Source organism: Mus musculus, chromosome 2, assembly GCF_000001635.26.
Source record: "Mus musculus strain C57BL/6J chromosome 2, GRCm38.p6 C57BL/6J".
In the NCBI taxonomy this organism is placed as follows: Eukaryota; Metazoa; Chordata; class Mammalia; order Rodentia; family Muridae; genus Mus; species Mus musculus.
Genome location: NC_000068.7, coordinates 31,464,197 through 31,479,062, shown reverse-complemented (window position 1 = coordinate 31,479,062; position 14,866 = coordinate 31,464,197). Strand labels below are relative to the sequence as shown.

The following is a 14,866-nucleotide window of genomic DNA, read 5'->3' as shown; positions in this document are numbered from 1 at the left end:
ATGCAGGGCACATGAGCTCTGATGCCCCTCCCGTCACAGACCTTCCTCCATCGTCTTACCTTTTTGGCCCCAAGCTTCAGCGCCTTCTTCCTGGCTTCCTCAAAGTCTTCCTTCTGGCCAATGTTGGCCTGTGGAGCAGAAACAGGCCAGTAAAGCCCAGGGCAGAGAGAATCGTGAGGCCCCAGGGTGAACCCGGCCGGCCAGCCACCACCCACAAACAGTCTCCATCAGCAGAAGGGGGTGCCTCAGGCTGGTGAGGTGACAGAGGAAAGAGAGGGGCCGTGGGGCGACTTGAGAGTCTGGGCCTATGCAGCCGCTCGTACTTGGCACTGTATGGCTGGGTGCAAGACACTGGTTTCCCTGTCAAAACTGCATCTGGCGTCCAGGTGGTTGGGACACAGCTACATGTCTTATCCACAGGTCTGTCTTTCCCTGAGCCCATATGTGCCCTGGCCACAGGAGGGAGCCACAGGAGGGGACCAGCTTATCCCAGCACTTGGGTGGTGTACTGGCTACTTTTGTGTCAACTTGACACAGCTGGAGTTATCACAGAGAAAGGAGCTTCGGTTGAGGAAATGCCTCCATGAGATCCAACTGTAAGGCATTTTCTCAATTAGTGATCAAGGGGGAAAGGCCCCTTGTGGGTGGGACCATCTCAGGGCTGGTAGTCTTGGTTCTATAAGAAAGCAGGCTGAGCAAGCCAGGAGAGGCAAGCCAGTAAAGAACATCCCTCCATGGCCTCTGCATCAGCTCCTGCTTCCTGACCTGCTTGAGTTCCAGTCCTGACTTCCTTGGTGATGAACAGCAGTATGGAAGTGTAAGCCGAATAAACCCTTTCCTCCCCAACTTGCTTCTTGGTCATGATGTTTGTGCAGGAATAGAAACCCTGACTAAGACAGGTGGGTAGAAGGTGCTAAACCTATTCTGCCTGTGGACTTGGGCCCGTTGCCGGGTCCCTACCGGTACCCACAGGCTGCTCTTCGTATCCTGGTTCTTCCCAAGGCCCAGCTCTACCTGTCTGAGATTGCTCAGCTGTCAACCTGCCAGCTGGCAACTCTGGGGACTGTAGTGCTAACACACACACACACACACACACACACACACACACACACACCTCTGACACTCACCAGGTGAATTCCATCCCCTCCCCTCCCCCTCCCAGTCTTTGTAGCAGGTAACAAAGGCAGCAGACTACACACAGAGACCCCTCCTGGCCCTAGGCCAACATCACTATCCAAAGCAACAGAGTCCTTTCCTCAGACCTTCTCCCCTGGGAGGATCCTCTCCCTAGGGGTGGTGGTGGGAGCTCATTACGCCCTCCCCTCCCCCTATGTACCCCAGGTGCAGGCATAGAGAGGAACCTCTGCCAGTGGGAGGAGCCTTAGGCTTCACTACCAGCTAGTGAGCCTGAGACAGCTGGGCTTTGATCTTGCTGACTGTGAAAAGGTCAAGAATAAAGCCAATTGGAGACCAAGCAGGGCAGGCAGGTGCCCAGATCCAGCCATGCCTGAAGGCTTCCGTCTCCCGGACTTCTGCTATGAGAGCCAAGAACTGACTTTTGGTTTTGGCTTTGTCCTGTGGCCTTCAGCTGCACTAGCTAGGTTGGAGTTTCTAAATCACAGGCCTGACATCACGACTACAGATTCTGAGACTGTGAAGGACTGTAAGTGCCACGGCTCGATTAGTGATGTCTGCTCTAGACCCTGGATGGGGAAGTAGCATTAAGCTACTCCGAGGGCCTATTTGCCATCCCAGAACTGAAGGCTGCTTGGAGGGAGGCCACGTGGAGAGCTAGGACTATGTGCCTTCATAGCACAGGGACCCCCCTCTAGACAGAGCAGTGGCAAGCTAAGGATCTGCCTGGTGGCCTTCATCCTTTATCACCTTCCTGAGAGCCAGCCCTCTCTGGTCAAAGAATGGAGGCGTCTCATGGAGGGAGAGGCTGTTTCCCTTCTGTCTCAGGAGGATTGTAGAGAGAGAAAAAAGCAAGGCTTGGCGGAGGACGGTGACGTGTGGGCAGTGAGGGGAGCAATGGGGGAGGGGTGGACACGCAAGGCACTTCCTCACCAGGTAGGCGATGACATCATAGCCTTGTTCCTTCAGCCACACGAGGATGCAGGAGGTGTCCAGGCCACCACTGTAGGCCAGAACCACAGAGCCCTTGCTGGACATCTTGTCTGGAGGGAGCAAGAAAGATATAAGTACAATGTAGCAGTGTAGCAGGTCAGCCCTGCTCGGTCTCTCCTGGCTCCAGCCCCATCCCAGCAGCCTTGGAAAGCTTTATCCCTTGAATGATAAACAACTGGGATGCTGGGAGGCTGAATATCCACCGTCCCACATGCACCCCTCCCGGGGGTCCCTGACCTGACTGCTCTGCACACGTCCCACATGGGATCCAAGAATGCTGGTGGCAGAGGGCTGGGGGTGGGACCAGCAATGAGGAGGCAGACCTTGGAGTCAGACCCATCCAGCTAAAGTGAGCCTTTGAGACTGAGCGGCTGGACCAAAGCCATTGTCTGAGGGATGTGTACAGTGGGAGGTGGGGGGGGGGGGAGGGGCCCTGGGGGGCCAGAGCAGCAGGCAGCTGACATGCCGCCTCCTTGAGAACTGTTCTTTGCCAAAGCAAAGTGTGTTGGGCAGGGCCACAAGTGTATATCACACTGAGCCTCCACAAGGACCCCAGATATAGGTAGACAGTGGGGCTTCGGGGAGGTCAGTGGTCAAGGTCATAGAACAAGCAGCTCAAGGTCAAAGAGAAAGGCCTGACTTTGTTCCTTGGCTCCTTGTCCAGCAATAGACGCCGCCTCCGGCCTTGGGTGGACAGGAGGCCACAGGAGAGGATACTTGGTCCCAGGCTGCTCTCCCTTTTGGGCTCACTGGAATTCGAGGTGCCCTGTCACACTCTGTGTTCAGGGGGTAGTAACTCTGAGTAACTCTGAGGGATCTGAGAGACTCCCAGTATCTCTGTCAGTTCCGTTCTCTAAGGGTTTAAAGGCAGGTTTGCTTGAGTCCAGATGGAGAAACCGGCCTGGAGAGGAGCGAGATGGGCAGACTGCCTCTCTGTAGCCTGAAGGTCTTTCCCAGCAGCCCCCACAGTCATGCAACCATAATACAACCTGTCTCTCAACTAACAGAACCTTCCAGAAGGTACTAGGACTGTCTTGTCTATTTTTCTCCTGCAGCTGTTTCTTCTGCCCAGAAGGCTCTGCGAGAGCCCTCGGGTGGGGTGTATCCCAGCATGCCCTGCATGTAGCCCTGAGAGTAGGCGCTATTATAGCCATCACGCTGGACCGTACAGAGGAAGCTCAGGGTCTGCAGCTCAGCCGCCAGCCAGGTGATTATAATGTCAGTAGGCGGGCTGGTGAGATGGCTCAGTGGTTGGGAGTGCCAACTGCTCTTCCGAAGGTCCCTAGTTCAGATCCCAGCAACCACATGGTGGCTCACAACCATCCGTAACGAAATCTGATGCCTTCTTCTGGAGTATCTGAGGACAGCTACAGTGTACTTACATATAATAAATAAATCTTTAAAAAAATATAATGTCAGTAGGCATCAGGGCCAGATATGGACCCAGGTCTCCGTGTCTCACTTTCCACTAGAACAACAGTCAGTGCTCAAACAGGGGTCGCATATCAGATATTTACATTATGAGTCATAACAGCAGCAAAATTATAGTTATAAAGTATCAATGAAAATAAATTTATGGTCGGGGGTCACCACACCAAGAGGAACTGTATTAAAGGGTCCCAGCATTGGGAAGGCTGAGAGTCACTGCACTAGGGCAGTCAGCTAGGCTCTTTATTAGATGTCGCTGGGAAGGACAATGACCCTCCACAGACTCAGGGAGTACAGCAGGGCTCATCTGGTTGCCATCACTACCAGGAAGCTCCAGTGGCTTTCCCAGGCCACCGGGCACTAAGCTGCAGGGCTTAGCTAGTCACAGCTGCAGGTGGACTTGGGAGCTGGAGCAAGGACTATGCAGTCCCCCAAATATTCTCCCAGGGCCCACTCTCTAGTCAGCCCCGGAGGTCTCTGGCAGGCCTTGCTGCAAACACCTCAGGAACAATACTGCTAGTACATGGACTGATACTCCTGACTGCCTGCAGTCTCCAACAGGCAGCGACTGCCTGCCCACCCTTAGCCAGCTGCCCTGGACCTGGGTTGCCGGGTGACTCAGCAGGCCCTGACCCTGAAGCCAGATGATGGTGCCCATGGCAACAGCAGCTAGGCAACCGGCCATGGATAATGGAGGGAAGGAGGGAGAAGGGAGGCAGGACAAAGGTGGAAAATACCTTGGATTATAGGTACAGGTCCCTGGAGTCCGTGTAGTCTGCTTTCCTGGCCAGATGAACCACTCTGTGAAAGTAAATGTGATATTGAGACCTCTGTGGCCACTTGATGTTGAGTGACCTGTCAAGGGACATGGAGACCTTGTGGTGGTGCGGAGGATGGACTCCACAGTCCTGTGTCTGCTAAGCATACACTTTACCACTGAGCTGCACCCCAGCCCCTAGCTGAGTGTATGCAAACCATCCGGTTTGTCAAGTTCTGTGCGCATCACCGGAAGCCATCCTCACACTCCAGAGGATAAGTGCGCGGGCTGAAGAGGCAATTCAGTGGGTAAATACCTGCCAGGAACTGAGTTCAGATCCCTGGCAACCATTTTAAAAGCTGGGTGTGCTGGTGCATAATCCCAGAGGCAGAGACAGGCAGCCCTGGAACTCACCAGTCAGTCATTCTAGCCAAATCTGTAAACTCTGGGTTCAGTGGAAGACCGTGTCTCAAAAATCAAGGTGGAGAGGAGGCTGGGGAGACAGCTCCATAGTTAAGAGCCCTGGCTGTTCTTTCAGAGGACCTGGGTTCGATTCCCAGCTCCTACATGGAAGATCACACCAGTCTGTAACTCCAGTTCCAGAGGATTTGGCGCCCTCTTCTGGCCTCTATGAGCACTGCACACATGCAGCACTCAGCCATACAGGCAGTCAAAACACCCCACAGGTAACACATGAACTAAAGAGGGGGAGAATGTGGAGTGACTTGAGGAAGACAATGTTGACCTCTGTCCCCACCCCCAGATATAAAGGAAAAGATACTAAATCCATACATCTTATGTCGAATCCTTTTGTTAATTAGGCGTTTGCACCAATTTAGGCAGAAGAATTGAAGCTCAAGTTAAGGGACTTGCCAAGACCTTATTAGGCTGGGAATAGCCAGGCCCCCAAACGCAGATCAACTGGGTTGTGTGCCCTATTGATCTCTGTAGGACAAGCCTGGATTCCAGTCTAGAGGTGCCAGAGGGAAGAGGAAGGCAACGGGTGGTAAGGGAGTTCTCAGACATCTCAGGGCATCCGGGCAATAGATACCCCTTGCAGATTCACCCAGCTCTTAATGGTCACTTCTTCCTCCCAGTCTGTTCCAAGGATACTGGAAGCCTCGAGGGTGAAAGGGGGGTAGGTCAGACACCTGCCCTGCCTGCTTGGCCTCAGCCAGGTCTGTGCAGTATGAAGGGCTATGTTCTGCAGGGGCTGCGTGCCTATGCAGGCCTGCAACGTGTGTGCCTGCACTGGTGTGTATGTTTGTACCCCTAAGATTGGGTGTCTGAGAAAGTGACTCTGTGTACTTGTGGTGTGCACCTGAGTGTGTGCATATGTGTGCACATGTGTACACGCATGCTGGGCTTGAAGCCACAGCCTGTGAGCTGGATATAATAATATATATCATCTTGGCTCTCAATCTGAGTAGGTGTCAGTAGCAGTCTGTCCCTGAGGATAACATGCATGTGACTCTTGCTCTGGTCACGTTAGCCACACGAGCCTCTTTGGGCCTGGGGAGTACTTTGGCTGGGCGGTTAGGTGTTTCACTGGCCTGTTGGCTTTGGCTGATGCCACAGAGAGTGTCACCTACCTTGCTAACTAACATGAGCCCAGGCTGACTACAGTCACTCCCTGGTTCTTAGGGGTTTTTTGCCCTTTGCTTCCTGTCTTGGTGACGAGTCACCAGACTACAGACAGCTACCTGGGTTGTTCCTCCACCCCGGCTCTATCTGCTGTCATGATTACTCAGTTCTAATTGGTCTGTTACTACTGTTCTTTTAAAACCCTGACCAGACCTGGCCCAGAAGACCCCTGAGATGACTCTCAGTTCCCTTCTGCAGTTTCATGTCTGATAAAACTAGACTGCAATACCAATATTGAACAGCAGGAGGCGCACCATCCTCCTACTGGATCTAGCCTGTTTATATTTGATTGACGGGTTTCTGATCTTCATGCCCGAAGGAGGCAAGGAGGGAGACTAAGCGGGTTTTACCAATTTCTGGTGAGAGACTCAAACCTTTATCTAGTGTAGCTGTTCTGGAAGGCCTGAAGACACGTGTAGTCCCTTTGACTACTGAAACAACGGAATTCCCAGGAACTTCCCAAGCTGGGGAAGGAAAAACCTGGAGCTCTGGGGAGACTGAGGGAAGGAACGTTTCTCCCAAGAGGCCAGACATGGTAGTGCACACCTTTAATCTCGGCACTTGGATGGCAGAGGCAGGGAGATCTCTGTGGGTTTGGGGCCAGCCTGGTTCCAGACCAGCCAGGACCACATAGTGAGACCTTGTCTCAAAAATAAATAAGCAAACAAACCAAGAGCCGATGTCACACAGTTCTGACCACTTAGCTAAGATAATGATGGCCGGGCCACACCTTGAACGGGATTGCATTCTTGAGCAATTCCTGGTGGCGCTTGCCTTGTTAAAACCTAAACCTCGTGTCAGGATGCCAAAGGTGGGCTTGGGGTAGTGTCCTCTGTTCCTCTTCCTGGTGTAGCTATACAGACTACATGTCCTTCATCTGCCTTTTACCTGTCTCTTTAACTGGGCTAAGGGGTGGGAGGGGGGAAGCTAGCAGAGCACAGCTTTTCAGGGACAGCCAGAGCCCGTGCTCTGATGCTAACAGCTCCAGTAACACTAGAAGAACACACCAGTCCACTCATTAATGCTACCAACTGAGGCTCTGGGTGCCCAGCCATTTTCCAGGTCTAGGGAGGAACCAGCCTCAAAAGAACAGGGAGCCAGGTCCTGGGAAGTGAACTCTGCCCAAAACCTTCAGTGAAAACCGATGCCTCAGACCCAGAGTTCAGCAAGGTATCTCTTCCTGCAGGGCTGCCCGCAAGGAAGGCACTCACTCCAGAAGCAGTGTGTTCACAGCCTGGTGGAGGGATCTGGCTGACCTAGGGGCGTCCAAGGTCAATGAGATGGGCCCTGAGAAAATGCAGCAGGTGGGCCGGGGCGTGGCTCCACCCCAAGGCTCCTGGAGTGTCTGACTTCCTCAGCTCAGAGCAGGCAGGCAGCTGGGGTGAGGGGCACACTTGACCAAGGGTGCTAAGAGCTGTTCTGTCCTACTATGTGCGTGGAGGAGGTGGGTAGTGGACAGAAGTTGCCCTTCATTTATGGACTCCATGGGCACTGGGTAAAGTCAGAATTCCTTGGGCAGCCCTGAGGCCCTTCCAATGCTCCCAGACTTGGCTGGTTTATGGTGGGAGGGGGAGAGGGTAGGGGGAGTTTGAAATGGAGGCTATTCCAGTCTCTGCCCAGCCCAGCTCTTAGGTTTCTCCACTGTCTTCTTCCTTCTGAAAGCCTTGTCTGGGGCGGGGGAGGGGGTGGAGGAGTGGGGGAGTAGGTGGCTGGGGAGGGTTGCGGGGGGGGGGGGGGGACGGGACCCTGTCTTTTCAGGTCTTCATCCCAGACCCAGTGAGCAAGTGGGCAGACCCTGGCCACAGTTCTCAAAACAGCTCACTGAACTTGAACTCTTGGACAGCAAGAGTTCTGAGTCCAGGCACAAGGCTGGCAGCCCTGGAGCTGGGAGGCTGACGTCAGGGGTCACCTGCCAGGTGGAGGAGCCGCAAAGCGAGGGATCAAAGGAAGGGTTTTCCTACTCTACCCCTGGGGAAAGGGCAGGTCTGCTCCTGCCAGCTGCACTTGCAGACAGCCTGACAGACCCACTTCACAGAGGGGAATACTGAGAGCGCGGTTAGTTCTCCTGGAGAAGATTTCCCTCGATTTCTCGGTTAGCCTGCCTTCCAGAGAAGGGCCCAAGCCGTTAACAAGCCAGAAACAGACATTTCCTGCGAAGGGGCTCCTCCCAAAGAGCCAGCCAGCTAGCAGGAAACCTGTCTAGAAGCCCCACCCAGACTGAGCCTGGCATTGCACCCTACGGAGAAGAGAAACCAGTCACAGCCTAGGAAGGACCCGGGACGGGTAGGCAGGGTTCGCGTGTCCACCAGAGCAGGGTACTGTCACACTCAGGAGAAAGGCACACGCCCAAGCCCCTAAGGGCAAAGAGGGGCTGGACCTTTTGCTTACTTTGAGAAACAAGCCTGAACATAGATCGGCGAATCTGATCCAGGGAGAGGGATTCGGAAGCCCCCAACCCTCTGGACTCTCCGGGACTCTACTTGGAGCCTTCGCAGCACACAGAGGATCGTGAAAAACCAGAGGGGGACCTCCATAGTCCTCCTGCTCCGGAGACCTTGGGACCCGTTCTCCTACATGGGTTCCCTAGGCAGGAGGAACGTGTGCGTCACAGCGCCCCGGACATCAGCCTCCTTCCTTCCACTAACTGCGCGGTCACTCGGGGGCTGCCCTGAGCCCACCCCCTGCAGCTGCTCGCTCCCTCTGGGATTCCTTGGTCATGAGACCCTGGATAGAGAGTGGGGACCAAGAAGGGCCCGGAACTTCTTACCAGTGAGCCCAGGCGGCAGTGGCAGACGGCGGAGCAGGGCTGAGAGAGGCGCGCATCCAGGGTTATAAGCACAGGGCCTGGGGGGGGCAGGAACCTGGGACACGTGGGGACGGGCGCGAGAAAGGCCCCGCCCTCGGGCCCGGCCCCCGCTCCGAGCCTCTCAGGGCTCGAGGCCACCTGCGGGTGGGCGTGGCCCCGCGCTCTCTCCCGCTGGCCCCTCCCTCTTCCCTTGGCGCCCGCACCACCTCCCGGGGGCGCACGGGCGTGGGCTCTTGCAATTTAGGTCCCCTGATCCTGACCCGCTGGTGGCGCCTGGGAGGGCGGCAGAGGTTGGAACCCGCGTGACTAGCAAGGCTGATCGCAGCTGTCTTGCAAGAACCCTTGAAAGCGCTGCAAGGCGGGAGTGAAGATGCAAATTGCTTAGGTTCAGAGGCTGTGTAGCCCCACTCGATTTAAAGACTGAAGCATCTGCCCCTCAGAGGCTCTTGCTTTCCCTGATGCTAGCCCACAAGCCAGAGCTAAGGGTTCACAAGAAAATGCAAACGAGTTGGCCAAGGATGGCTGGGGATGCCATTTTAACGTCCTGGCCTGGCACCTGCCCAGATCGCCGTGGGCTCCCAGTAAATGGTGAATCAAAGCCTGGCTGTCTGCTGAGCCATCAGAAGATGGGGAAGGTTGAGGTTCACAGAGGTGAAGCTGCTGGCTTGTAAAGTGAACCCGGGGGTTGTGGCCCACATGAGCCAGAAAGCCGTGCCAGAGGCTTCCCAGCCTGGCCTGAGCCCTGCAACACACAGGACAGCCCCTGCCCCAGTGAACCTCAACACCCAGGATTACGGCAAGATCATATCCCCCAGGCAGGCCTAGATTCCAAGCCTCAGACGGCTCCATGCCCATGTTTTACCCAGCTTTCCTTACTACTGCCTTGCCCTGAGACTCTGGGTGCCCTCTGGGGTCCAGCCAAGCCCCTTACTCGGTCTCCTGATTTTTGTTCAAGGTCAGAAACAGCAGCTGTGGGGGCTTCTAGGAGGGAGAAGGTGCCAGACACATTTACAAACTTTAGCTGCAGGATTCTTTTGTGCTCCTGGCCCTGTCCTCCAAGCTAAACGTAGCCCATGCTGGTTAGAAACTCCAGAGAGCCAGGTGGGGACGGACGTCCAGGGGACAGCCTGAGGCATCTCTCTGCTAAGTGACACTAGAACAGCTGACCTTCGGGCGTCACTGGACCAGCTCTGGACCTTCCTCACAGACAGGAGACTAGTGAGGTCAATGAAAAGAACATGCCAGCAACTTTTGAGCCACTTTGAGGCCATTGGTCCCCATTTGCTGACTCGGCTTCTTAGGGCTGGCCCAGAAGCTTTCCATCTTACCTTTATGAAATATATGCACAGAGAGAGGGTGCATCTTTCCCAAGGCCACACAGCATGCCCAGAGCATAGCAGAATTTGGGCCCCGAAGCCCAAAAGCCTCTGCTCTAACTCAGGTTTGAACTGAACTGGTTCAGGCAGGAATCACGAACAGGGGGAACCTTTACCCCCTACTACAGAAATGACTCCAGCCCAGAGGACTGACACATAGGCAGGGGGATAGAGGGGCCAGTACTGCCAGCAGTTGACTTATGAGCCCCCAGAGGTGGAGGTGAAGTGCAGGGGCCCAGCTGACTCCTGGACCAGCTATGTTCTCTGCATTCCTCCACCTTCACGGTGGACACTGAGTCCCACCCATCCTCACTCTGCAAACTACTTCTGGATTGGGTGGAACATGACCCAAGAGGGTTTGCCCCTGGAAATGAGTCACCATGACCTTTGACTTCACCTTTCCCCCTTCCTACGACAAGGTCAGGGCTCCTTAAGAATCTAGGTTAGCGATTTAAAAAAGCAAAACAGAACAACTTTCCTATATATCCCTGGCTAGCCTAGAAGAGCTATGTAGACCAGGCTGGCCTTGAACTCTTGGCTTCTGAGCAGCCTCACCTCCCCCGCACTCTCCACATCTTTGGTTTACTCAGACCACAGGACTTTTCTTGCTCCAATTTCCATTCTCATTTCCCTGCATAACCAGTTTGTCCCCTGGCCCTTCCTCTATAAGGAGGTCAGAAGCTTCCAGAAAGTACAAACCAGAACAGGTCACACACACCCTTCTTAAAGGTCTTGGATGGGCCAGCAAGATGGCTCAACAGGTGAAGGCCCTTGTTACCAAGGCTAAGGACCAACCCATTTCTTTAAGTTGTCCTTTGACACCCACATGGGCACCAGGGACACATGTGAACCCCTAAGGGACAAATAAAAGAAACGGGGAGTTGGTGACTCATCACTGCCCCTACGACTGCTCTAAAGGACTGTGTTAGTGTGGGTCTGTTTCTTGCGCCTGTGTTCTGTCATGTTATTTATCTCTTACCATGCTGCTTCTACGATGTCTTGATTCTAGTAGCTTTACAGTGAGTCTTGAAATTTAGGAAATGACCGTTTGGCTAACTTGTTCATGTCCTTGGCATTTCCATAAAATAACAGAAACAGCCTGTCAGAGTCTGTAAAAAGTCTCCTGGGGCTGGGCTGGGCTGGGCTGGGCTGGGCTGGGCTGGGCTGGGCTGGGCTGGGCTGGGCTGGGGCTCAGTTGGGAGAGAGCTTACCCAGCATGCACAAAGCTCCCTGCTCCATCACTAGCATCATGTGACTAGCTGGGTGGTTCACTCCTGTAATCCCAACACTTGAGAGGTAGAGGCAGGAGCATCAGGTTCAAGGGCATCCTTGGTTACCTTGTGAGTTTGAGGCCAGCTTCCTGTTCCCTACCTGTTGTGCTTTGCATGTGGTCCTGACAACCAAACCCAAGGCTAAACCCCTCTTCCCTGCAAATCTATATAGATAAATCTACATATCATCTTAGGCGAGCAGACAAGACTGCATTTTCCAGTCCATGAATATGATGGGTTTCTATATCTCTTTGTAACTTCTTAATTTTCCTTAACACAAAAAAAGCCTAAAAATATTTTTTAAAATATTAATTGTTACAGTGTAAGCAACAAGAAATGTATGAAATGTGTTGGTTCAGTCTGTGGGAGTTGACATCCTGATGTGGTCTTCCCTATGGGGGAGTTTAGGCCTCTAGTTTAAACTAGAGATGTGTCCAAGAAACAACAATGTATATACTCTTGGCGGATGGGGTTGAAATGGGATCTATTACACAGTTCTGGGCTAACCTAGCACTCTCCACGTAGCCCAGGCTGGACTCGGATTTGCATGGTTCTGTTGCCTTTGCCTCTGAGTGTTGAAGTTACAACCTGCATCACCCAGCTACACTTCATTAATTTATTTGTCCATTCGCCAGTGCTGGGGATTGAACTCACGGCTTCGTGCATCCCGGCCAAGTGCACTACCACCTGAGCTCAGGCCTTGAAGTAGACACTCCTGAGAGTCGGGAAGCTCCCTGTGTTGAACATGGACTTCTGGGCAATGATATTTTAAACATGTGGGCTAAGATGGGTTTGGTGGCATAGGTCTGTGGTCCCCATTTCCTGGGAAACGGAGACCAGATAAAATTGAGTTTGAGCACGGGCAGGGCAACACTGTGAAACCCCGTTTCAAAAGACAAAGAAATGCTGTCTAGGTAGCAAGACCCCAAAGTGAACAAGGTGGGTTTTATAAAATACCTTCAGCTACAGGCCTGAGGATGTAGCTCAGGCACAGTGATCAACTAGCATGCATGGAACCCTGGATTCAGTCCCCAGCACCACACAAGCCACTCATGGTGGCTCATACTTGTAAACTCGGTCCTTGGGAGGTGGGGGTAGGAGGATCAGGAGTTCAAGATCCACCTAAGTTATACAGTGAATTTGGGCCTAGCCTAGGACTTATGAGTAATACACAAAAAAACACACACACACATATACACATACACTCACATGAGTATATGTCTCCGTGAATATATGTACAATATATTGTGGATCCTCCTGCAGAGTCCAGAAGAGAGTGTCACATGTCCTCCTCTATCACTGTGAGTCCTCCTCTCTCACTGGGCATCCTCCACTATCACTAGCTAGTCTCCTCTCTCAGTGGGAGTCCTCCTCTCTCAGTGGGAGGCCTCCTCTCTCAGTGGGAGGCCTCCTCTCTCAGTGGGAGGCCTCCTCTCTCAGTGGGAGTCCTCCTCTCTCAGTGGGAGTCCTCCTCTCTCAGTGGGAGGCCTCCTCTCTCAGTGGGAGGCCTCCTCTATCACTGGGAGTCCTCCTCTCTCAGTGAGAGGCCTCCTCTCTCAGTGGGAGTCCTCCTCTCCCTGTGGGAGTCCTCCTCTCTCAGTGGGAGGCCTCCTCTCTCAGTGGGAGTCCTCCTCTCTCAGTGGGAGGCCTCCTCTATCACTGGGAGTCCTCCTCTCTCAGTGGGAGTCCTCCTCTCCCTGTGGGAGTCCTCCTCTCTCAGTGGGAGGCCTCCTCTCTCAGTGGGAGGCCTCCTCTATTACTGGGAATGCTCTTCTATCATTGGGTGTCCTCCTCACTAGTAGTCCTCCTTTATTACTGGAAGTGCTCCTCTCTCGTTAGACATCTTCCTCTATCACTGGGAGTGCTCCTCTCACATCCCCTAGCTCTCTCTTGGAACTGGGGCTACAGAGAGGGGATTCTCGGCTTGTCATGTGGGTGCTGGCATCCAAACTCTTCTTCAGGACTATGCAATGTAGTAGGTGCAGAGCCATCCATTGCTCCAGTCCCCTGAATGGATGGCATGATCTCTTTCTCTCTCTTTCTCCTTCCTTCTTTCCTTCTTTCTTTCTTTCTTTCTTTCTTTCTTTCTTTCTTTCTTAAGAATTATTTATTTATTTTATATATGTGAGTATCCCACTACAGGTGGTTGTAAGCTACCATGTGGTTGCTGGGATTTGAACTCAGAACCTCTGGAAGAGTAGTCAGTGCTCTTAACCGCTGAGCCATCTCTCCAGCCTTTTTTTTGGCATGGCTTCTTAAACAGACTTTGACAGTCCCCACCTCTCCTCAGATCACAGTGACATGCCAGTGCCCTCCTCTTGGGCATTATCTGTTGAGCGCCTATGCACAGATATCCCTGTCGTTTTAGCATGTGACAGAGGCCTGATGTCCCCAGTAGGCTGATTCCAAGAACATGAAGGCCAGTCCCTTCCCCTGGCCCCTCTGTCGTGTCTTCGCTTCTACACCACCACCATTACCTCTCCACCTCTGCCTCACCCCTCTGCATGTGTGGCAGCCAGGTGTCTCTTGCATGTAGGCTCAGACTGCTGTGGTCACTTGTACTGAAGGGCCTCAGTCTGTGTGATCCCACATCCCCTACAGCCTATGGGCATGCAGACACTTAGCTTATGCTCATAAGTGTGGAAAGGCCTCTTCTTGTCTCCTGTCCCCTGCCACCCAGAGGACAGCATGATGGCTCTGGAGCAGCTGTGGACAGAGGAGCTGGGAGTGTACTCAAGGTCCTTGTTCTGTAGCTTCTTGTTTGGCACCAGAAGCCACTGTGCCACTGCCCGGGTTTGGGCAGAATGGCCAGAACGGAGAATGACCTCCAGGCCAGACCTCGGCTCTCCCTTCCCACCCAGAGGGACACAGAGTCCGGCTGTTGACCTCTTGGAAAAGCTGCATCAGGGAGTTTAATGAGTGACCTGCTAGGTGGATGGTGGGCAGAGCCTCAGAGGTCAGGTGCCACAGGGGCTGGGTGGCTAGATGGGGCTGTGACCAATAGTAGCTGGAGGTGACAGGCAGCTGTGGAAAACACCTCTTGTGGGGCTGGATCCAGCTGCAGCGCCAGCAGAGACACCTCTGGAGACTTCTCCTTTATGAGCCAACAGTCCCTGTGCGTGACCTGGGACAAACTTGGTCCCCACTAACTGGCCAACGATGCTGCAATGTCTCTTTGCTTAGTAGCCTGTTTTACAGCCTCAGAGGGACCAGAGGAGAAAAAGCAAGGAGTGGCCCTGCGGAAGGGACACGCCTCACTGCCTACCTCCAGCCCTTCCTCTCCATCTACCTCTGACTTCCTCTTCTCAGCCTGCTGCTGAGCCATAACACAGAGACCTACAGCAGCTCAGAAGCCTTGTGGGCTTCGACATGCTTACCTCTTAGCCTCCACTGCTGCATCTGTGTAATGGGGATATTATTCTTGCCTTGGGAACCTCTGGGAGAGTAAATATACTGG

The 14,866-nt window shown here is 53.6% G+C and overlaps 1 protein-coding gene across 1 annotated transcript in view; it reads right to left on the bottom strand.

The window, feature by feature from the left end:
* Positions 1 to 8,793, bottom strand: part of Ass1 (argininosuccinate synthetase 1) — a 50,401-nt gene extending 41,608 nt beyond the window's left edge. Inside the window, exons 1-4 of the mRNA NM_007494.3 lie at positions 8,724 to 8,793; positions 4,293 to 4,356; positions 2,068 to 2,177; positions 60 to 128 (exon numbers count right to left, since the gene is read on the bottom strand). Coding sequence (NP_031520.1) covers positions 60 to 128; positions 2,068 to 2,172 — 174 coding nt within the window. The 5' untranslated portion in view covers positions 2,173 to 2,177; positions 4,293 to 4,356; positions 8,724 to 8,793. The remainder of the gene's footprint in view (positions 1 to 59; positions 129 to 2,067; positions 2,178 to 4,292; positions 4,357 to 8,723) is intronic.
* Positions 8,794 to 14,866: the final 6,073 nt, after the last annotated feature.